Here is a 21,649-nt window from a genome sequence, read left to right on the forward strand (position 1 = left end):
TCTGAAGGCCAGAAAGAAATGCACATAAGAGGGCCACATATAGAAGAGCGGCCACAATTCCCAAAACGCCAATTTATGTTCAGAAAGTTCTCAGCATTTTGTAGTTTTTGATGTATATTTTCATAATTTATGAATGAAATCGTGACACGAAATAGAATTCATGTTGAAAAACGCCTCCAAAGTTACCAAAGAGAAATAGTTTTGTGTATGTATGTTTTCATTCAATTTAAAGTTTATTTTAGAACTGTATTTGATTTTCCCCTTATAGGGTCTGCCGCAGGTCATATAAGGTGCGCAACAATGTTCTCGCTGTTTTTTTTAAATGCAACTTTATTTTGGAAAAAAGTTACCAATATTAAGGGGGTTTTAATTTGAAAAACCACCTGATTTTTCTTATACTAACCGACCTTTCAGTAGGCACTACGTTTTTTTTCTTACATCTCTGCGATATTTCTTTGATTTTTAAATTTAAATATCAGTTTTTTTCAAATTTTCACTTACTGGCAAGTAGTAGACAAAGTGACTCTTTTGCTGCTGGAAAATATAACCCTGGTAGAGCACCAAATGATATTTCTGCTGCTGGCTTATGAAATATATAACGCTGACAAAGCACAAAGTGACAATATTACAGCTGGCCTGTGGAAATATAACCCTGATTCGCGTGTTATGACAGGGTCTCAATTTCGAAGACATTAGAGCTCGTGTGAAGAAGTGGAAGCCTAATAGTTGGTTGATTACCCGCACCCGATTTAAGGTTTTCAACTTTTAATTGAGCCACGTGTTTACAGTGTGGAGACATTTTTTATGGAGTGTGAAGACATTTGAAAAATGACCTGGCACCCGTGTGTCATGATTTTAAAATTCGAAATCGATTTTTTCAATAGTTTTGCTGTTTAAAATAAAAAAAGTCAGTGGAATATGATTTTTTTTTTTACATTTCTCATCAAAAGAAAAAATAATATACACACCCCAAAACAACCTATTATTCAACGTATTACCCATCGCTTACTTCATTTTTGACACATCTTCCTGGCAAAGTTCAAATACTGTTACGATAAAAGTGTTCGTCTTTGAAGGCTATTCACAAATCTAGCCATTTTTTGATGTCTTCATATGAGCAGAACTGCTGATCATCCTGAGCCTGTGCCATCAAACGGAACAAGTAATAACCGTGAGACAGGACTTTCCATTTGAACCTTTCTCTGTAATTTTTAACGACTTTGGCAAAATGAGGCCGAGAGTTGTCATGCAGCAGAATCACTTTTTCGAACCTCTGCTCGTAGTGTAGGAGTTTTTCGCATAAGGTCTGACTTAATTACATTAATCGAAGTATCGATTGCCTTGCCTGCTGTCTTGGTATCGTTCGGTTTCAACAGCTCATAATAAATAACTCCGACATGGTCCCACCAAATATACAGCATAACCTGTATCATCGGCCGAACTGACGACGTAGAAGCATGACCAGACAGTCTCCATGACTTTCTTGTCTTTGGACTGCTGTTCCTCCAATTCAGCTACTTAGTGGGTTTTTGGCCTTTCTTCACGCGGACAAACGTCAACATCGACATTATCATCTTTGAAGCGATGGAATGAACCATGGTACCTTGTTTCTCTTAGAGCAGCAATCTCCGTTCAGTTATCATTTTCTCTGAATGAAATGAGAAAAGTAACATTTCTCACAAATGACGATTATTAATTATCTACACTAACAACTCATAAAAAAAATTTTGACCCCAAATCTTAATTTTTCGACTATTGGGAGTGGCAGAAACTGCCACTAAAGAACCAGATAAGACCAAAAACCGATTTTTTAGCTTGAGCCAGAAATAGGCGAAAAAGAAATTGATCCCTCATTAAACACAGAATGGCGTGCATGGTAAGGTTCAAAAATCATACCAATTTGAAAAAGTTTCAGAGGTTCTGGCTTAAAAAACCTTCGTGCGATGAGCATTTTTTGCTCCTAAATTCAATCTTTTATCAACACTTTCGATTGGACTAGTCCTACCAATCATGATTTCGTTTGAAGGTGAATGATGACATTCATCGGGCTATTGATAACAAAAGTTTACCGTTTCGGCTACTTATTGATGTTTCCAAAGCATTTGACAAATTAAAAAAAAATCCAGTCAATTTGCATTCTCTCGTGACGCTTATGGAATCGTACCTGGATCCAAAAACCCAAATCGTAGAAAGCGACGATAAGCTCTCAAGTCAAGTTAACATTTTAGCAGGTGTGCCACAAGGTTCTGCTCTTGGACCGTTATTATTTTCGTTATTCATTATTGATCTACCGGCCGTACTAAAAGTATGTAAAATACAAGGTATTCAATAAGCTCGAATACAACTTTTCATCGTTGTGTAGGTGCTCATATATAGGCTAATCGACGCACACGGTGTCGACCTGCTGTAATTTGATGTTTGTTTACCGCGCATTATGAAAAATACCACGACGCCGCACAGTGCGGTGAGCCATAGACAAAAATCGTTTTTTTTTTTTTGGATGCACCAAGTATCCCGAAGTATTCACAGATACCTCCTGGGCTGTGAACAAGTATTGGTGAGCTTTGGGAAGCATCACAAATACTATTGAAACCATAGCAAGCGTCAGCGTTCAGAGCAATCATTGGTTTCACATTTCGTGCTAAATTGTCGCTCGTTTTCTAAACGCTGTTAAAACTTAATTACTTCGTGTATCCCAATGAAATATAATGGAAAATAGCAATCAAGGTTAGTGTTGTATAGTTCATTGATAGAGAGACTTAGTTGACCTATTATTAATCCTTGATAAACGCGAACTCAAACTTTCAAACCGAGTTCTTCTCTAAAACATATATCAAAAGTTTACTTGAAGTTTCCTCCACAAAATATATAAGAATAAGTTGCAACTTCCTGCAATTCTGCGAAATTTTTTTTGTAGGTCAATGCTGATCGCTCGTAAACCGGCAGAGATTTTTAGAACTGCAGTGTAAGCAAAAAAAACATGTGTATTTCGTTACTTGACATTGTCTCTACCAAAAGACACAGCTGAGCAGGTTTATGAAAATTTGCACAAGTTTTCTGCTGCATATTGTTCGAAATAGAACTCGAAGTACGAGAAATGCAATAGAATAAAAAAGTGTTTCATGAAAAAGCATGAAATTTAGTTGGAGTCACCGCTTGCTTTTCCTCGATTCGATGAGAATTTTAATTATGAATACAACAACATTTTTCCTCGTGGGAGTCCTCAGAAACATTTTAAAAGCTGCTCAACTAGAACTAATAAACGGCGAGTTGCAGAGCTCGTTGAAAATAACTCCCTAAAAGAACTAGTATTTGCTGCTACGACCTGAAACATTTGACTCCCGCAGAAGCACTAGCGCTTTTGTAGATCTAGATCTCTCAGAACCATAATACATTGTACTTCGAGAAACTGTTAATGCCATTCATAAATATTGCTTTCCAAGTATTTACGCATTGAAACAAACCAAAAATCAAATCATTTCAAGAAAACTTCTAGTTACAGCTGGTACTATATGCCGTTACCTGTACATAAGATGTTGATCCATAGCGCCGAAAGCCCTAGAAACTACGCATAAAGTTATTCGAAAAGCTCGATAAACCACACAAGAAAAACTACCAGGATTAACACAAATGAGGACTTAATTATATCTTTGCTCTTGGGTTCAGATCCCTCCGTGTCTTTCAATCGGAAAACAGTAATAATAAAAAATTGCGTGGATGACCCAGACGAATTGTGTTTATTCAGGTATTTCTGGGTAAACGACGAAGATGCACCCAGTAAAGACGAATCGTGAATGAGAAACAATAATCGAAACAAAAGGGAAAAGGAAACTATAATTTTAAGTTTGTATATGATAAGATATTATTATATGCATCATGAAGAATTTCAAATTTATTTGTTACTCTGGTTATTAAATATATAAAAAGAATGATAAAAATAACACATAAAAAAACACCTAAAAAATTCATTTTCATCGTTATAATTGCGCTTAAGTCACTTTTGCAATTATGTAAAAGTAAGTGAAACATAGAAACCGCAGTTTTCGTTAAAGTGTACAACTTTAACAAAGAGATTAACGGTTTCTTTCTGGTATAGGATGAGTGCGTTGGCGTTTGGGACAGTTTTGTGATTAAGTGAATCTAATAAGACCTTTATGCATTTAGTAGCTATGAAGCTAATGAACAACTTTGCTCGTTACATCAACATGTTTTATCGACAAAATCGTGTAGTTTTAATTCTCGTCCTATCTTACTATACATTCAACACACTGTGCGACGTAGTGAAATTGTTTGCAAGAGGATGTATCGATTTGGACTGCCCACATCATCATGAAGAAGGATTTTGGGAAGTCGTACAAGAAACGCAAGGTTCACGGGGTAACGGATATTACAACGAAGAAGAGGCTGGACAGAGCCAAACTGATACTTTCTCAGGATGTAGGTCGAAAGTTCGTGTTTTCTGATGAACTGTTTGTCTCGCAACAGCCGCACAGTGTCCAAAATGATCGACTGTTGGCGCCGACGTTGGTCAGCATTCCCCCGTTCTACCTAAACCGTATCCGGCGTGTGGACCCCTCACTGGTATTTACCGAGAAAAACGTGAAAATCTACGCTATGTCTATAAAACCAAGGTTCTGGAGAAGGTTGTGGCTCCGGAACAAGCAAAACGAAACCTTGGTGTTACATTCCGATTCGAAACACGATCTTCTGTTCATTATACACAGACTTCGCAGCCAACTGTTTTAGTGTGTGGGACTAGCGCTACGATCCTGCTGACACTACGTCCCTCAGTCTCTCCCGAGCCGAGACTTGAACCTACGGCGACTAGCTTGTGAGGCCAGCACTTCGAGACCAGCATAATATAAGCCGAAAACGGCCATCATGACAGGTTCAAGAAAGCCGAAATGTTTTCTCTATTCGAGGTCAAAAAAAGTGCAGAATTTATTTAAAAAACTACGAAAAAAACTACCTTTTTCAGCTACAAAAAAACTGAAAGAGATAACTGGAAAACAGTTTATTTTTTCTGTTTTGGAGTAAAAACATTTTAAAGTCATATCGCTTTTTAAATTGGTCGGCGTGCGACCAGACCGAACCAAGCGCCAAAAACTTTATTTCGAGTAATCGGCGATGAAAGTTTAACCACCCCGTATGTTTCTTGCAAACTGCTGCAAAGAAATTTTGTTATAATACCATTATTAACTGTTCAAATGATTTCGTTTTATAATGAAAGATATGTTATCAAATTTAACATCCACTGGTGTTAAGAACTCAATTTTTGAAAAAATGGCGCTTGGTTCGGTCTGGTCGCACGCCGACCAATTGTCGAGAGGAAAATGAATTAAAGAAATGGAAAAAATACAAATTTAGCAAAACTTACTGAATTCTACCGAGATAATTTTGAATTTTTGTATTTTAGTTTCAAATAATCACTTTAATTAAACCTAATTTCGTAATAGAGCTTTAAAACAATTAATTAAATTTCTCGAGGTTCGAAATGAAAGCAAAGTTGCTAAAACTTGGAAGCACCCAAAACGATTCTAAATTAAACTCAACATTTGTGAAACAATATTCTAAAGGCTTAAGGGGTTATATACCTTTTCAGTTTTCAAAAAACCGGAAAAATTTGATTACATTATCTTCAAACACAACATCTTGAGAACATTTCCACAAATTTTCATACAGATCTGAGCAATAGGAAGAAAGTTAGAGCGATTTGCAACGCGCCTCGCCACGGCCGCATAAGCTAAACTTGAAACTTTACACGCGATTATCTCGAAATAGTTTTTCCCAGAAAATGACTTTGTCGTGATCCTGATTGCGGGAAAACTACTGAATCGATTTCCTTCATTTTTTTTTTAAATTTTCGTTATAAAATTCGCCGGTCCTTGAACGATCGCTTTTTGAAACATACAGTTACATTTTGCCGCAAAAAAAATTTTAATGCATTTTTTTGCGCTCAAAACGTGCATTTTTTGGGAAAAACGTTCCCGTTTGCACTGAAAACAAAATACTCATAAAAGCGATCGTTCAAGGACCCGGCACACTTCTAAACTAATGAAATAATATGAGTTTTTTTATTTCGGTTGATCCGGTAGGTCTCCATCAGGATCACCGCAAGCCTCTGTCAAAAAATAGCGTTTCGGGGAAACGGCCATTACTCCAGTAATAATTGGTATATCTCAAAATCAAACGTATTTTCTTGTTGTTGATAAACTGTACTTTCAGAAAAATACCACTTTGACGCGATAAAAATGGTGCTATGCACTTTAAAACAAATTCAAACTTCCCTCATTTTTCTCGACCAAAAAGGTATATAACCCCTTAAAAAAGCCTTGGTCCCCGTGGTTCTGAGGTTAGTGGCTAGTGATGTCGAGTTCAATTCTCGTTCAGGTCGAGGATCTTCTCGAGCTGGAAATATCCTCGACTCAGCACTGGGGCACGGTGTATCGTTGTACTTATCCTACAACAAGCAAAATGTGCCGAAAAAACAATATCGATAACGAATTCTCTCAACTAATCTAGTTGATCGAGACTGCTATCAGCCCTCCAGGCTAGCGTGCGATATTGTTTTTGTTTTAAAAAGGCAGAAACTGACTCTACAAAATATTGATAACCTTAACCAGAAAGTGCAGAAAGTAACAAACAGTTTAATTAAACCAGTCATTAATTTTTGAAAGTGAGCAAGATCGCGCGAAATGACCTATGGTCGAATATCGACCATTTTTGATTTGAATGAAACTTTGCACACGTATTTGGCTTAGCAAACTGAGCATTTTTCACAGATGGGGAGATTTTTTACACCCATGAGTTACATTCTAAAAGGGCGTATGCCTTTTGGCATAGGTTTTATTCGAAGCATTGTAGCCCAGAAACCGTTGGTTGCATAGAAAAACTGTCTGAGAATGAGTTGTAGGGAATTAAAAATGCACCATAAAAAATATACACTGTACAAACAAATTTTTTTTTTTTGACCAAAAAAAATCAAAATAAACATTAAATTTCAATTTAAAAAAAAAGAGTTGATTTTTTTTTGAAGAAACTTGACGTTAATACGCAACTTAAAAAAAAAGGTCCAGGATGGAGAAATGAAAAATAATTTTTTATGGTAGATTAATTTTTTTATGAATTCAAACATTATTTTTTTATGAATTCAAACATTTTTCAAAATATTTTTATTCTGATGATTTTAAAAGATGCAGAAAGTCATTTTAAATCAAAAAGCTCTTGGTAGTAAACATTCTAAAGGCATTGGTTTTCGAGTTATTTCTAATTTAAGCTCGAAAAATTATAATTATTTAGGAAAATACACGTTTTTCTTAATTTGTCCATAGTTCTCCAGCAAAAACCATATGTTCATCGGAATGCTCGATCAAAAATATACAATTCATTCTTTGACAACAAAACGATTGGATAAATAACTCAAGCGCTATACCTTAGCCTACCTACACGTTCCACCTTGCCGAATGTTTTATGAAAAAAAAATGTTTGTCGTGCAACACTACCTACTTGTTTACTAATACTAACTGTTTTTAAAGTACGCAACCAATAACTACTGGGTTACTAATAATATCTGTTTTCGTATATAAATACGATTGCACTACTCCAGATGTTTTAGTAACAGTTTGCATTTTGTGAAGATGAATAAAGTGAAAATGGAATACACCAAGCCCAAATGCTGAAAACACTTTCCTGGTCATCGGTGCTCATCAAGCTTACGCAAATTAAACAAAAACGTTATTGCAAAATTAAAAACATTGAACAGTCAAGCTCATTTTAATACGTCTTTATCAATTTGTGATTCGATTAGTTATTTGAATGATAGTCAAGCCACCATTCATCCCTTCGTTGTTTACTATTCAGAATCTGGAACACTTAAGAATACCAGCTTCATCATAATATCGGAAGTACTCCATCATGATTCTGTTGCGGTTCAGGTGTTCATTGCCAAATTAATGAGTTCTTTGAAAACAACAATAGACTTGAAAAATCACAAGAAGGTTGTATGCAAAGCCACGACCGCAAGGTTGAAGTAGAATACTTTTACAAGAAAGATAACCCGGCTGCTTGCGTGTCAGTCGTTTTTTCTAGTAAATAAACGTTAACCGTTCATTAACAGTATTGTAATTTCTTTTTGTCTGATATTTTGAATGAAGTTCATTGAATATTTTTAAATTTTGTGCAAATGAGAAGTTGAAGTGCTGCCGAATTGTAATATGCACATTTATTACGACATCATTAAACGGGAACGGAACAAAGCCTACGGTTATGCAGAACGCGAATGCCGGCGCGATGCGATTCGCCTTACCGTGGTGAAATGTACAGCTCTTTTTAAGGCGAAGTAGAGCTATACATTTCAACAGATTTCGTCTTGCCGAATCGCATCGCGCCGTTATTTGCGTTCTGCATGACCGTAGCCAAACACTAAGCGACGCAAACACGTAATAATAGTCAGAGTATGCATGTAGATGAAGATAATTAACTTTTGATTATAGCGCAAAACGAGAAAATATTAACTCTTCAAAAAATCATTTGTGTTCTTCAAATTTCAGTTGTTCAATTTAATATCCGATGAAATGTTTGTTTATTATCTGATGAAGCTCTTATATAGGCCAATTTACTAGGTCCATAACTCTGCCGACCGTGCTTGGGAAAGCGCGGTATAACGACCAATCAGAGGTCGAATTTTGTGTTTTGACAAGGCTTAAGAGTTTTCAATAGTACAATAGTTCGAATGATAAAATTGCAATTTCATGCATTTGGTAGGAATCTTAGAAGATTTTCTAATCGATTGCTGCAAAAACGAAGGAAATCCATCGAAAACTAACCGATTTATTAGCATTTGAAATTTTTCTCACTTTTTTGAGTTTTAGATTTTCATTTCACATCCCTATGTAGCCGAACTTCCTGAGAGAAGTATTCTAATTCAAAATTAAATCTTCATTAATTCATTTGTTGTCCTTATAAGGACAATTGTTCAATTTATCATAGGATGTAGTGTTTATCTTACATCTCTGTGTTACCTTGATAGTGAGGACTAAGGCGCACGGTCAACACAATGAGAAAGGTGTTTTCACATTGAAAACTAGACACGGCTTTACTGGAGGAAGTGTTGGCAAATGCATCTACCGCTAATACCACCGCTATCAAACGAAAGCGCGTCGTTTCATGTGGGGAATATCAACAACGAAAAATGACGCGCGTCTAAGCATAACCCGAACTGTTTCGCCGTACTGCTCCCATTTACCTTTACATCGGCCTCAGGGAAGTACCGGCTGCATCTGCATCTACCGCTGAGGCTGTCACTATACTGCTATTGGTACCAAAAGCTATTAACTCTTCAAATAAGTGTTTTATTTGTTCTCAAAAGAACAATTGTTCAATTCAAAATTGGATTTACGCAATCGCATCTCTGTAATATTACCGACAATAATATTCTTCTGAACAAAATGATACAACTTTCCCATTAGGCCTCTGCCATAATAGACGCGAAAAGCGACGCGAACCGATTCGCTCGGCTGTAGGTTAATGTACAGCCATCAGTAGAGCTGTACATTAACCTACGGCCGAGCGAATCGGTTCGCGCCGCTTTTCGCGTCTACTATGGCAGAGGCCTTAGAGAAAGTTGCTGGCTGATGTATTCACTTCATGCAAGCCTGCTGCTGATGCTTCCCGCTACCACGCTGAAACAGCATTTTAGTGAAGGGAGTGTCGTTGCATCAGCTGACCCTGCTACTATCGATGCTGATATACCCGCTGCAACAGCTACGCTATGCATAGCCATGCCACAGTTGTGGCCGCTATACGCTGGCCCAACTGCTGAGCAACTGCAACGCTATCCGTAGCCATGCCACAGTTGTGGCCGCCATTGGTATCCGCTGTACCTGCATCTGCTGGCCCTGCTGCTATCGATGGTGAGATCCGCTGAAACTGCTACGCTTATCCACAGCCATGCCACAGTTGTGGCCACTATCCGCTATCGATGGTACCCACTGCTCGCTTCCGCTGCTGCTAAGGGAGGACTGCTGTCGTCGCTGTTCAGAACTATCATGAGCGGCTTCGACTAAAACAGGCTCTTATATAGGGATGAAAATAGGAATGAATTATTTTTAGTACGTGGTGGAATGATATAACTTGAAAAATATGTGTGACTTCATTCTGACTCAGAGCGATCATTTGATAAGCTCCACCTCTTTTTCAGTTTCTAAAGTTTTTCCTCAGTTTCGTAGCACGGATGCACAAAAATGATTTCTTGTCGAGCCGGACCGATAGCACTCCCATTGAAGCAACAAAATAACATGTTTTGTGTCGTGTTGTGCAGCTTGGTTGAAGAAAATGTTCCCGTCCCCGTGTCGCATGTAAGCAGATTATTGCGTTCAGTAGACAGTAGATAGTGTATCCAGCGAATAAACACCGATGGTGCTCTCACACACGCAACGGTTTTAACCCGTGTCTTATTGCGGTTTGTAAGATCAAGCGATTTCGTTTGCTCGCTGTTGCGTGTTGCGTCATGTTGCAACTTGGCAGCTGGGAGACGACGAAATTCTGTTTATGCTGATTGATTGAATCGACTTCATATTAAGTCTGCATAGTCGAACTAACTGCTTTTGTGAATGCGTTCTAACAGGGCAATTTATTATTCGATGTCGGTTATGCTGATTGCAGCCTTTGCGCTGCCCCTACAGTGGGGAGTTTACTAAATAAAGTGAAAGTAAAAATTAGACAACTACAACAGAATTTGATTGCATCCCGCACAGAATGTCTGCTTGTGTTGATGCCAGAAAATTATAAATCTTCAATTATTTTTTTATTTGCCTTGAAAAAAGCATGTTGCGGTTCAAAATCGGTTGCTAATTACAACCTTTGAGCTGCCCTAACATTGGTGGAATTAAGATACACGGACAACATGCACTGTGGAAGCTATTTCACATTCAGTAAATTAGACGGGTGCGACAAATTTGAATTGCTAGGATGCAACACAGAATGCTTGCTTGCGTTGACTAAAATTATTAACTTTCAATGACTAGTTTATTTGCCTTAAAAAAGGCATTTTGATTTCCGAAATTGGATTTCCTGATGGCAATCATCATGCTGCCCCAACACGGGGGGAATAATGGCTGTCTGGCGACACACGCTGAGAAAAACCAATCAGAGGTCGAATTTTTCGTTTTGACAAGGCTTGACTATTTTCAATAGTACAATAGTGTGAATAATAAAATTACAATTATCTTATTTTGGGAAGAATCTTAGAAGATTTTCCAATCTATTGCTGCAAGAACGAAGGAAATCCATCGAATACTAACCGATTTATTAGCATTTAAAATTGGACATATTTTTCACTTTTTTCGATTTTAGATTTTCATTCACATCCCTATGTAGCCGAACTTCCTGAGAAAAGTATTCTACTTCAAAAAGCGATATTAATGTCTGATGGAGCTGCCTCACAATATAAAAATAGAAAAAACTTTACAAGTTCAAAACAAAATATAACGTCGATGCAGAGTGGCATTTTTTTGCGACTTCTCATGTTAAAGGTCCATGCGATGCAATTGGTGGCATATTAAAACGAATGGTAGGAAATGCAAGTTTAGCTAAAGAACATGAACATCCCATTACAAGCGCAAAAGAATTGTATGATTGGTCTAATCAGAAAAGTAATAAAAATTCATCAAAAATGTCATTTAGTTGGGTATCATATGAAGAATATGAACAAGGGAGTAACAGAATGGAGCAATTTTTTTTTTTTCAAAAATCCATAATAATAGCTGCCACACAAAAGTATTACTCTTTTGTTCCGATTTCAGAAAATATAATACAAACGAAGCTGTTTTCAAAAGATGACGAATCATTTACTTATGATGTATATAAAATATAAGGTGAAACTAGTTCTGTAAAGTATCTATGTCATAAAAAAATATGTTCCTAAGATAATAAAACTCGAAAATAGATATTTGATTCTTATATATATTTATATCACTTAGAACATTTAACTCTTTTCTTGAGAACCGTTCGCCCAATAGTTTTGTTGTCAAAGAATGAATTGTATATTTCTGATCAAGCATTCCAATGAACGTATGGTTTTTGCTGGAGAACCATGGACAAATTCAGAAAAACGTGTATTTTCCTAAATAAATATAATTTTTCGAGCTTAAATTAAAAATAATTCGAAAACCAATGCCTTTAGAATGTTTACTACCAAGAGCTTTTTGATTCAAAATGACTTTCTACATCTTTTAAAATCATCAGAATACAAATATTTTGAAAAATGTTTGAATTAGAATTTTCATAAAAAAATTAATCTACCATAAAAAAATTATTTTTCATTTCTCCATCCTGGACTTCTTTTAAAAGTTGCGTATTAACGTCAAGTTTCTTTAAAAAAAAATAAAAAAAAATCAACTTTTATTTTTTAAATTGAAATTTAATGTTAATTTTTAATTTTTTCGGTCAAAAAAATTTTTTTTTGTACAGTGTATATTTTATTGTGGTGCATTTTTAATTCCGTACAACCAGGCTTTGTTTTGCTCATCTTCATCTTAAAGAGAAAGAGTTTTCTTCCCTCTTAACAACTGCGAGCTTACTCAATGTGCATCACACCATCTGCTGTAGAGAGAGCGCAGAGTAATAGTTTCTCTGACGAAAAAATGCTCCTAATTTGACAGAGCATCCGCGCACGCAAGAAAAATGAAATAAATTGCTCGGCGACCAACTGAGCATTGCGTTACCGTTCTCATCGCTCTGGGGTGCGGCAAAAACAGTATAAAATCGAACTTTCTGCAGAATACGCACCCATGGTGAGTTGTGAATCTTCCTATAATATTAAATTCGAAAACGGTTAGGATATGGCTTCAATATGAACCTAAATGTTTTGATATTTGGCCAACTTCTCTTCTAGTAAAGGAGAAGCTATCGAAAACTACTCCCTCTTAAACTGAGAGAGCAAATAAAGGTTTATCCCTAACACGTGATGATAAAGAGTGAAAAGGAACTCTGCGACTGAAATACTCTACGCCTAAATGTGGATAATTACTCACTCTGTGTGAGAGAAAGTCTAGTTCTCCAAGGGGTTTGGCAGGTAGAAAAGGAAATTTGAGCAAAAATCAAGAGAACGGAAGAAGCCTGCTTACAACTCATTCTCAGACAGTTTTTCTATACAACCAACGGTTTCTGGGCTACAATGCTTCGAATAAAACCTATGCCAAAAGGCATACGCCCTTTTTGAATGTAACTCATGGGTGTAAAAAATCTCTCCACCTGTGAAAAATGCTCAGTTTGCTAAGCCAAATACGTGTGCAAAGTTTCATTCAAATCAAAAATGGTCGATTTAATTTTCGCGTATTTCCAGGCGATTTGAAATGATTCTGCTCAAGTCTGAAATGACTATAAATATTCCTAAAAACTATTGCTCAAAATAAAACAAAAATTGATGTGAAAAATTCTGAAAACATGAAGCGCACATGAATTCTGAATTATATCCTAAGTTTAGTTTAGTAATTTCGAGAAAATAATCGCGACATTTTTGCGTTTTAATACCGCGAAAAATAAAAATGGTTAACCGGGAAAATGGAAATCCTCTGGCCATCCTGAAAAATGATCCCAAGTTGAGCGCAAATGGCAGAAAACGTCTCTGAAGGCTAGAAAGCATTGGGAAGAAAATAAATGGCAAAAAACGCTTTTTAGGGTCAGGAAAAATTCATAAAGGATATCACAAGCTTAGCTCAGGATGCCAGAAACGCTTCTGAAAACTAGAAAAGCTTTTAATCTCAAGTGCAGCTCAGAACGACGAAAACGCTTCAAAAGGCCAAAAGAGACAATAATCTCAAATCGCACTCGGAACCACAAAAAAAGTACGTTTTCGGAGGCCTTGAATCAAAGATTCAAAAATAACAAGATGCTGGGAAATTCCTTAGGATATTAGAGCAATTATTGGATAATGCTAAGGCTGGAGTAAATAGAGTCGATACCAAAGGTATAAATCTTGCTAATTTCTACCGATGACAGTGATGCCGATATCTGAAAATATGGCTCATTTCACTAAAAATGACACGCGAAGCTCAAAGGTACATGCGTTTGTTTTTAAACGACAAAGGGATAAAATTATTTCTTCATGTAGTTTACAAAATAAAAATGTTGTTATTCGCTGGTTATCCCAAAATTTTCGTGTCGTTAGAATTAAGGAGATTTCGTCCACTTACAAAATAAAGAGAAGAAATCTTAAAGGCGAGCCTTGAGGGTTGTCATTTGAATGGGATTCAAATTTAAATTTAGTTATTTGTTGGTGATTAGTTAAGTCTGATTTGATTCCATTTTTCATGGAATTTCGAACGGTAGTATTGGTATGGTTATGCCATCAAGAGAGTGAAGAGTGAACAGTTTCTACGTGGTTTCCCTTTTACAATGTATTCGATGAATAATTTTGCTAGTTTTGCTTCCAGCAAATTAGCTTGTGGTTTTTTTTAAATAATTTATCATGTTGTAAAAAACCTTTTTTATTAAAATTTTGTGAGCCGTGTATCGAAGTTGATATATAGTGGCTTCAAGCTTTGTGCTTTTCCTTTATTATTAGCTTGCATATAGGTGTACAAAACCACTAAGGCAAAGAAAAAAAACGGTCAGAAGAAATATCGATTCTTCTTTTGGATCACGGTTTGCATCGGATATTTTATTTTTTTTTCGGATCTGAGGATAATTCTACTACCGGAAACCTAGCCGGAAACCTTATTAAAATTACCAATTTATTGTTTGATCAATTGATAACTTATTTTTGGTCACTGATTTTTTTAGCAATCTTATTTTGTGCTATTGGAGGAAAATCTGTATCGAAAATCAAGCATTCATCCCATTGCCTAGTCAAATACCTTCGCTATCTATACTACGCTTGTCATATAATTGATTGATAAGACGTTCGAATCTAATCAATGCGCTGTCAGTACATATCTTCCATATTTGTGGGATTTTAATAAAACGAGTTCTGTTAACCTTTCCACGCGATAACCTTCCAGTTAACCAGGAGACCTTCACTGGAACATTTCTGCTCAAGTTCAGTGAACCACGTGTGGATACACAAAGTGCAGCACTGCAGGTCACCCGGTCCTAAAAAAACGGGTAGTCTCGAATTACATCTGCTGAACAACAAGCCTATAATCGTGGTGTCAAAGTAAGGGGTCCTGAATTTCGTTCGAATCAGTTAAATTGCACCGGATTTTGCGTGTCTGACAATTTGCTCAGATTCCTTTGTTTAGCGCAGCAGCAACATGCATTCAAAGGAGATCTTGTTTCAACAGAATGGTGGCGAGTACCTTGCAACTGAGTGACAATTTTAATGCTCTTATGCGGGCTTATGCGAAGCCCCATTTTGCGTTACGCAGCGAGCTGTTTGAGTTGTTCGAAACTGAGATTATTGGAAAAATGACGAGGGAACAGTGTGAAATACAAATTAGCTACCATGAAAACATTGCCAACTTTTTGTAGGTCAATCGATGTCGAGTCATGTGCCCTGTTTGCCTATTCATAACTGTCATCCTTTTCAAACAAGTTGGGTAACAGCAAAAGTGGATATTTTCTCCGTCCAGGAACGAAGAGAGGAGACAACACAATAAGGAGGCTAATTTAAAAGACCCACACCGATTACCACTCTACACAGAATAAAGTTCTGCTCCGGCAGGAGTGGGTGGTTCACGATGCAAACTCTCCACCTCGATTCAGTTACGCTGCTATTTAAAGGCCACTTGATGCTGTTTGCTGTTCAAGGAGCATTATTTTCAACCCGTTTGGGGTGAGTTATTTTTTTCTGGTTTCGCCAAACAGGACTTGGTTTGCTAGAGTTACTTTGGGAGCTCATAATTTATCGTTATAGAAATATTTTGATTAGTAATGCCATCAATTTAACCTTTCTAGCTTGATCGATTGCGAGGATTGGGCAAATAATTGGTTTTTACCGCTGCGTGAGTTTTGAGCTAAAATTGATTTTGAATAACAGTGTTGGTATAAATGGCCATATCTTAATCCAGTTTACTGATACTGAATCGCAATCAGGATTATTATCTGACAAAAGATAAATAGACAGCTACTAATCGAAAAAGCTTGCAATCTCAGCTTATACATGTTCGGATGAATTTCCAGTATCATGCAATTTTTACGACCGTTGGGGTTCAGTTATGCCTGTTAATCATAATATGATGCCTTCCTTGCTAGATCAGCAACTATTCAAACAATATTTATCTCTAAAACAAATACACTAACACTGATTGCAACTTTTTGCTTCTCCTTCACAGGCTCAACAAACGCGTTGAATGAGAACGGTTTGAGCTTCCCCTCATAACTTCCTGTTCTTCCACCAACTACGCGTTATTTCAATTCGCTAGAACCAAACTATCATCGCAATATGCCGTCACTAAGTACCTAATAATCAACTCCATAAACACTCCTACTCGAAAGCAGCACCAAGAAAGAAGCAACAAAATGCGCGCAAAAGCCGGCACACTGGACGAGATTAGCAAATCGATCGCCGAGTCGGACGACGATACGACGCGTTCCTCCTCGGGTGGAGGATCAAGTGGAGCAGCTCAGCGAAAACCCGACCTGAGTCTGCTACGCAAACCGATCCTGACGGCGGTGACCGGTTTTCTCGAAGCCCACAAAGCGTACGAAGCGGGCACCGAAGAGCTGCGTAAATTGCTAACTAGCGAGTGTGATCTGTTGTATGAATGTCGGGTTTGTCGCAACATCTTTCGCAGCCTGACCAATTTTATATCGCACAAGCGGGTGTACTGTCGGAAGCTGTTCAATGCGGCTCAGAATTTTCATTTTCAAAATGATGGTTTTTTGGTAAGTTTTCGACTGTTTTAATTAAAAAGACAAATTAAAGTTATATTCATCCCTTACAGGACCAAGACATCGCCACAATTCTGCAGGCCGAGCAGGAAAGTCAGCGAAAGGCGAAGCGTGTTCACGCAGACATTCTGAACAAGGATCTGTCCAGCATAATCGAGCGACTGAAACGCAAACAGCACAACAGTAACAGCGTCGAAAATAACCTGACTGACTATTACGATAAGATTAACTGTAAAATAGCGCAAGATGATCTCAAACGGCAGCAGCACGTGCTCCAGCTGGACAGCGTTCCTCATTCCCGGGCGGCCGTCTATCAAACGGTTCGGCATGGCATCATCGCCGACAACATGCAGGCACAAGTCGGTGAGCTGGAAAATTTGGCTAACAATAATAACACCGTGCTCGGGCTGGATGGAAAAGTTCTGGATCCGTCGTCACGGCCACAATCGACGACATCGGTGGCGTTTGAATCTACAAATCAGTATTTTAAACCGATTGAAACGGATAAGGTACTGAACTGTCATGAGTGTGAGTACTGTACTGTTTAACGAGGAATTCCACAGTGTGTTTATTTATCGCTTCGTATTATTACAGGTAATTTGCAGTTCGATACGGAAAGTATGCTTCAGCTGCACGGTGAAATGAAGCACACGCCATCGACGTTTGTCTATACATGCCCTTCGTGTCCGCAAACCTTCATGACGCCAGGATCGGTGATTCGACATCTTAGTAATGACCACAAGTGAGTCACCATCTTTGTTCTTCACCATTCAATGATAAATCACGAGTGATTGCCTTTTCCAGAAAATCTATGCGCCGAATAAAGTTGATGCGCGAAGCCATACTTAAGCGCCGCACCCGGATGGATGAATTAGTGCTGAAAGCTCCATCCAGAGAAGTGTCTCGTCTGTTACAATCCGCCGCTGGAAGTAACACTCGCACCAGTTCACCCTTGGATCAGAAACCATCGGAGGAAGCACGTGATGAGGCGGCCGCCACCCGAGCTTGGATGGAAAATCTGGAACATTTCGATCATGGCCCAATGTGTTCCTACTGTGGCAAAACGTTTGACCGCAAAGCGGTACTAGCGACCCACCGGCAGACCTGTACGCAAAAAATCCGTCAGACGGAAAATGGTGCTGTATCGGTTCCACTACCTTCCAAAGCGGGAAACTCTTCCGGCAGGCGCAGTAAAGTGAAACATTCTCCTGCTTCCCCACAGCTACCGGTTGGTGTTAAAATTAAGCAGGAACCTGAAGATTCTACGGCACATAGCAGCGATGAATCCAACTCGAACGATGTGCCGCTTGCGGCACTGCAAAGCCGAATTCCTCAGGACCAAATGGAATCTACCAGCTGCGCTAGTGTAAGTGAAAGTGTGCTAACGATCAAACCTGAAGAACTTGCGTCACTAAGCTGCACCGAAGGCAGCAGACGCAAACGTAAGAAGCCCACTATAATGCTTCGCAACGCCACCGACGACATCAGTTGGGAACAGGACGAGCCCCAGCAAGATTCGTCAGCGGATAAAAATGAAGAGTTGATTGTACCTAACATTAAGAAAGAACCGACAGAATACACGGTTACTGTGAAGCTTCCACCAAAGGCCAAACGCGCACCACGGGTTCGAAAGAAACGCGCACAGGAAGAGGAACTCAACGAGAAGGAAATGCGAGAACGGTTGGAGGTGAATGGTGAGATTGTGTGCCGATGCGGTAAACGGTATGATGATCCTGAAAAGTACAAACGTCATTTAAGGGTGTTTCATAATCGCCAGCGCCGATACTGGTGCGCTGTTTGTGACTTCAAGGGCTACCGGAAGGTGGACACGGTTAATCATTTGTTGCAGGTATGTTGAATTTGACATTTTTTTTATGAGTTAGATGGATAAAGTCAGTAGAACGATTAGTTTATTAAGAACCAGTTCGCGAGAACCGCAACCACCTTTCTGAGGGACGTTGTTTTGATGTTCTCCGATTGAGCTGAAATTTTCAGCGTTTGTTGTCCAAATACTAAAAAGTGCAATAACTCCTGCTAGACTTGATGGATTTTCCTGAAAATTTGTGGTATTATTCTACACTGAGAGTACTTCAAAACGCATGGTCACAATATATGGCAAAGAGGTAACATGACGAAAAAAAAGCATTTTTCTTTTGAAAATTGTCAATTTTCAAGGTCATCCTACTCGTCTCAACATCGCTAGAAAAAAATATCTGAATATAGCGTTGTGTAGAGCAACTTAAGAGCTTTAATGTCATGTATGAGCCAAGTGTGCCAAATGGGACAGAACGGCGGGTATGCTGACAAACAAACGCTGAAATATTCAGCCCAAACGGAGAACATCAAAACAACATGCGGTTGCGCCTCTCGCGAACTGGCTCTTAATATTTAGTGCGCTTTAGATGCTAATTAAATTTCATTCTGCTATAATTCGGCTATAGAAGCAATTAAAGCTCTCAAGACCAAAATATGCTTGGGATTAAAACATAAATGGTGCATTTTTGTTTTTTTTTTGTGTGCAGCTTGTTACGCATTTTAAAGATGCCAGAAAAGTGAAAAATGAAAGCTAAAACAAGTAACCTACACTCTTGAAGGCAATCTTTCTCGTCGGCTCTAGTTATTGGCGGTGCCTTGAACCTTAGCTGTTTATCTGTTGAATGTTAATTCGATAAACGTGAAAATCGTGACGATGGAGATCTGTATTTCCTTATGTTATCCATAGTCCTACGTCGAACCTGTGCACAGTGACAGAGATCCGTCTATGTTTTCTACGTGACTTCGGGAGTATATGCGGGGTTTCTGTGCTAGTTTTCCAGAAAAGTCTGTTCCTGCGCGGCATTTGTCTAAATCATTTATTCAATGTTTCTAATATTTTTGTCTTTGTATGGACTGATTATTAGTTGCCAATTAGTTGCCACACTATCGCGGGCATGCACCGCAATTATGCCTTGAGCCCGCCAACATAGGAATGGATAGCCACCGATTACTGGTGGACAGACGCGATGGCGGTCCTCCGCAGTGCGTGCCTCCGTGCAAGACAGTAGGCGTCTGCGATCACCAGCGATGCTGTAGCATATCATCGAGGAATTTATTCCACGCCACGAGCCCAGTCCCCGGCCTCCGGTGGTCCAGTCTCATGTCCGATGTTCTAGTATCTCAGACACAGATCAGAGATGGTCGGCCAACTTGCTGAACATCCAATCCGTGAGCGACGACAGCTATGTCGAGGTTGTGGAGGAGGCAAGGGTTATGAATGAGGAACTTATTGTGATCACCAACCCCTTAAAGATGACCAAGGCACCGGGACTGGAGGGAGCCCCAAACCTGGCCATTAGGAGGGCCATCAAAGTAACCTCCGGGCTGTTCCGGGTAGTCATGCAGTAGTGCTTGGATAACTGCCTCTTCCCGGAGTGGTGGAAGCGACAACATCCTATTGTCGAAAGCTAGGAAACCGCCAGGGAACCCATCGGCATATAGACCTATCTGTCTGATGGGCGTAGCCATGATAGGATTATTCTCAACAGACTGGTGAATACACAGAGGGTGTAAACGGTCTGACAAGCAACCAATTCGGTTTCCGGAAACGTAGATCCACGCTGTCACCAAGACGGAGGAGGTGGCAGTCCAGCACAACAGAAGGGGCATTCGCTATTGCGCAATCGTCACGCTTGACATGAAGAACGCTTTAAAAAGCGCTCGCACTTAAGAGCATCCATGTTCCGGTGTGCAAAAGTACCGCAAGGTTCCATCCTGAGCCCGGTGTCGTCGAATGTCATGCAAGATGGAGTGTGGAAGCTAAAAATTCATGAAAGGGTTGTGATAGTCGGCTTTGCGGACCAAATAAAGCTGGAGGTCTATGGTGAGTTTATTGGAGAGATCTAACTGACGGCTGCGAATAATCGTTAATCAGGCGGTAGTCAAAGTCGGATACTGCGCCATTACCTCACAGCGCTCTCTGAAACTCTTGGGGATTATGGTTGACGACAAGTTTACGTTCAAAAGCCACGTCGAATATGTCTGTGAAAGGGACTTAACGGCTATTGCAGAACTATTTCGAATAATGTCGAACAGCCCAGCGGTGTATGGTAGCAAGCGGAAACTTCTTGCCAGCGTGGTTCCGTACATTCTTAGGTATGTTGGGCCAGCGTGGTCTAAAGCGCTTGGTACTAAAGGTTATCGTGGTAAACTGGAATGTACCTATAGGCTCATGTACGTAAGGCTTGCGAATGCGTATCGTAAAATGTCGTACGACGCAATCTGCATATTGCTCGGCATGATGCCTATCAGTATCGCCATTAAGGAGGATGTGAAGTACCGAGGTACCAGAAGGTCATTCTTGATAATCAGATAGCAGGTCCAGTTCCGCGAAGGGTAGATTGATGCACCGACTTATTCCGGAGATATCAAGATGGGTCGGGAGATGATAGGAGATGTGAACTTCCACCTGACAAAGATTCTATTAGGGCAGGGCTGCTTCAGACAGTATCTACACATGTTCGGCACTCGGGATCTTTCATGTGTCCCGAGTGCGTGGATGTGGATAACTACCAGTTTTCGGGTGGCTATGAAGAATTAAAGAGGCAAAAGGCCACTTGTCGACGTAATACTTAATCGTCGGCCGCCTCTGGAGAAGGCTGACTCAGACGAAGTATGACCCCTGCATCCAAGGCCGCAGCATGATCTTCGTGGCCGTTTGTGTTGAAAATGTTATATTTTTTTTTAAACGGAAATGGATAGACGGCGCAATCAGAGGCGTTCCTGGATGGACATTTCCGTATGAAGCATCCGGGCGTCGCCAAAAACTGTCTGAGAATCAAAA

At 39.2% G+C, this 21,649-nt stretch overlaps 1 protein-coding gene across 4 annotated transcripts in view; it reads left to right on the forward strand.

Annotated features, from left to right (window-relative positions):
* LOC129718377 (uncharacterized) overlaps nt 1–21,649 on the forward strand; it is a 46,391-nt gene that overhangs the window by 18,817 nt on the left and 5,925 nt on the right. For all 4 annotated transcript variants that reach the window (XM_055669116.1, XM_055669117.1, XM_055669115.1 and 1 more), the window contains 4 exons: nt 16,272–16,824; nt 16,884–17,358; nt 17,425–17,572; nt 17,635–18,679. In XM_055669116.1, the coding sequence (XP_055525091.1) occupies nt 16,459–16,824; nt 16,884–17,358; nt 17,425–17,572; nt 17,635–18,679 (2,034 nt within the window). In that variant the 5' untranslated portion in view covers nt 16,272–16,458. The remainder of the gene's footprint in view (nt 1–16,271; nt 16,825–16,883; nt 17,359–17,424; nt 17,573–17,634; nt 18,680–21,649) is intronic.

This window comes from Wyeomyia smithii, chromosome 1 (genome assembly GCF_029784165.1).
Source record: "Wyeomyia smithii strain HCP4-BCI-WySm-NY-G18 chromosome 1, ASM2978416v1, whole genome shotgun sequence".
NCBI classification, from domain to species: domain Eukaryota; kingdom Metazoa; phylum Arthropoda; class Insecta; order Diptera; family Culicidae; genus Wyeomyia; species Wyeomyia smithii.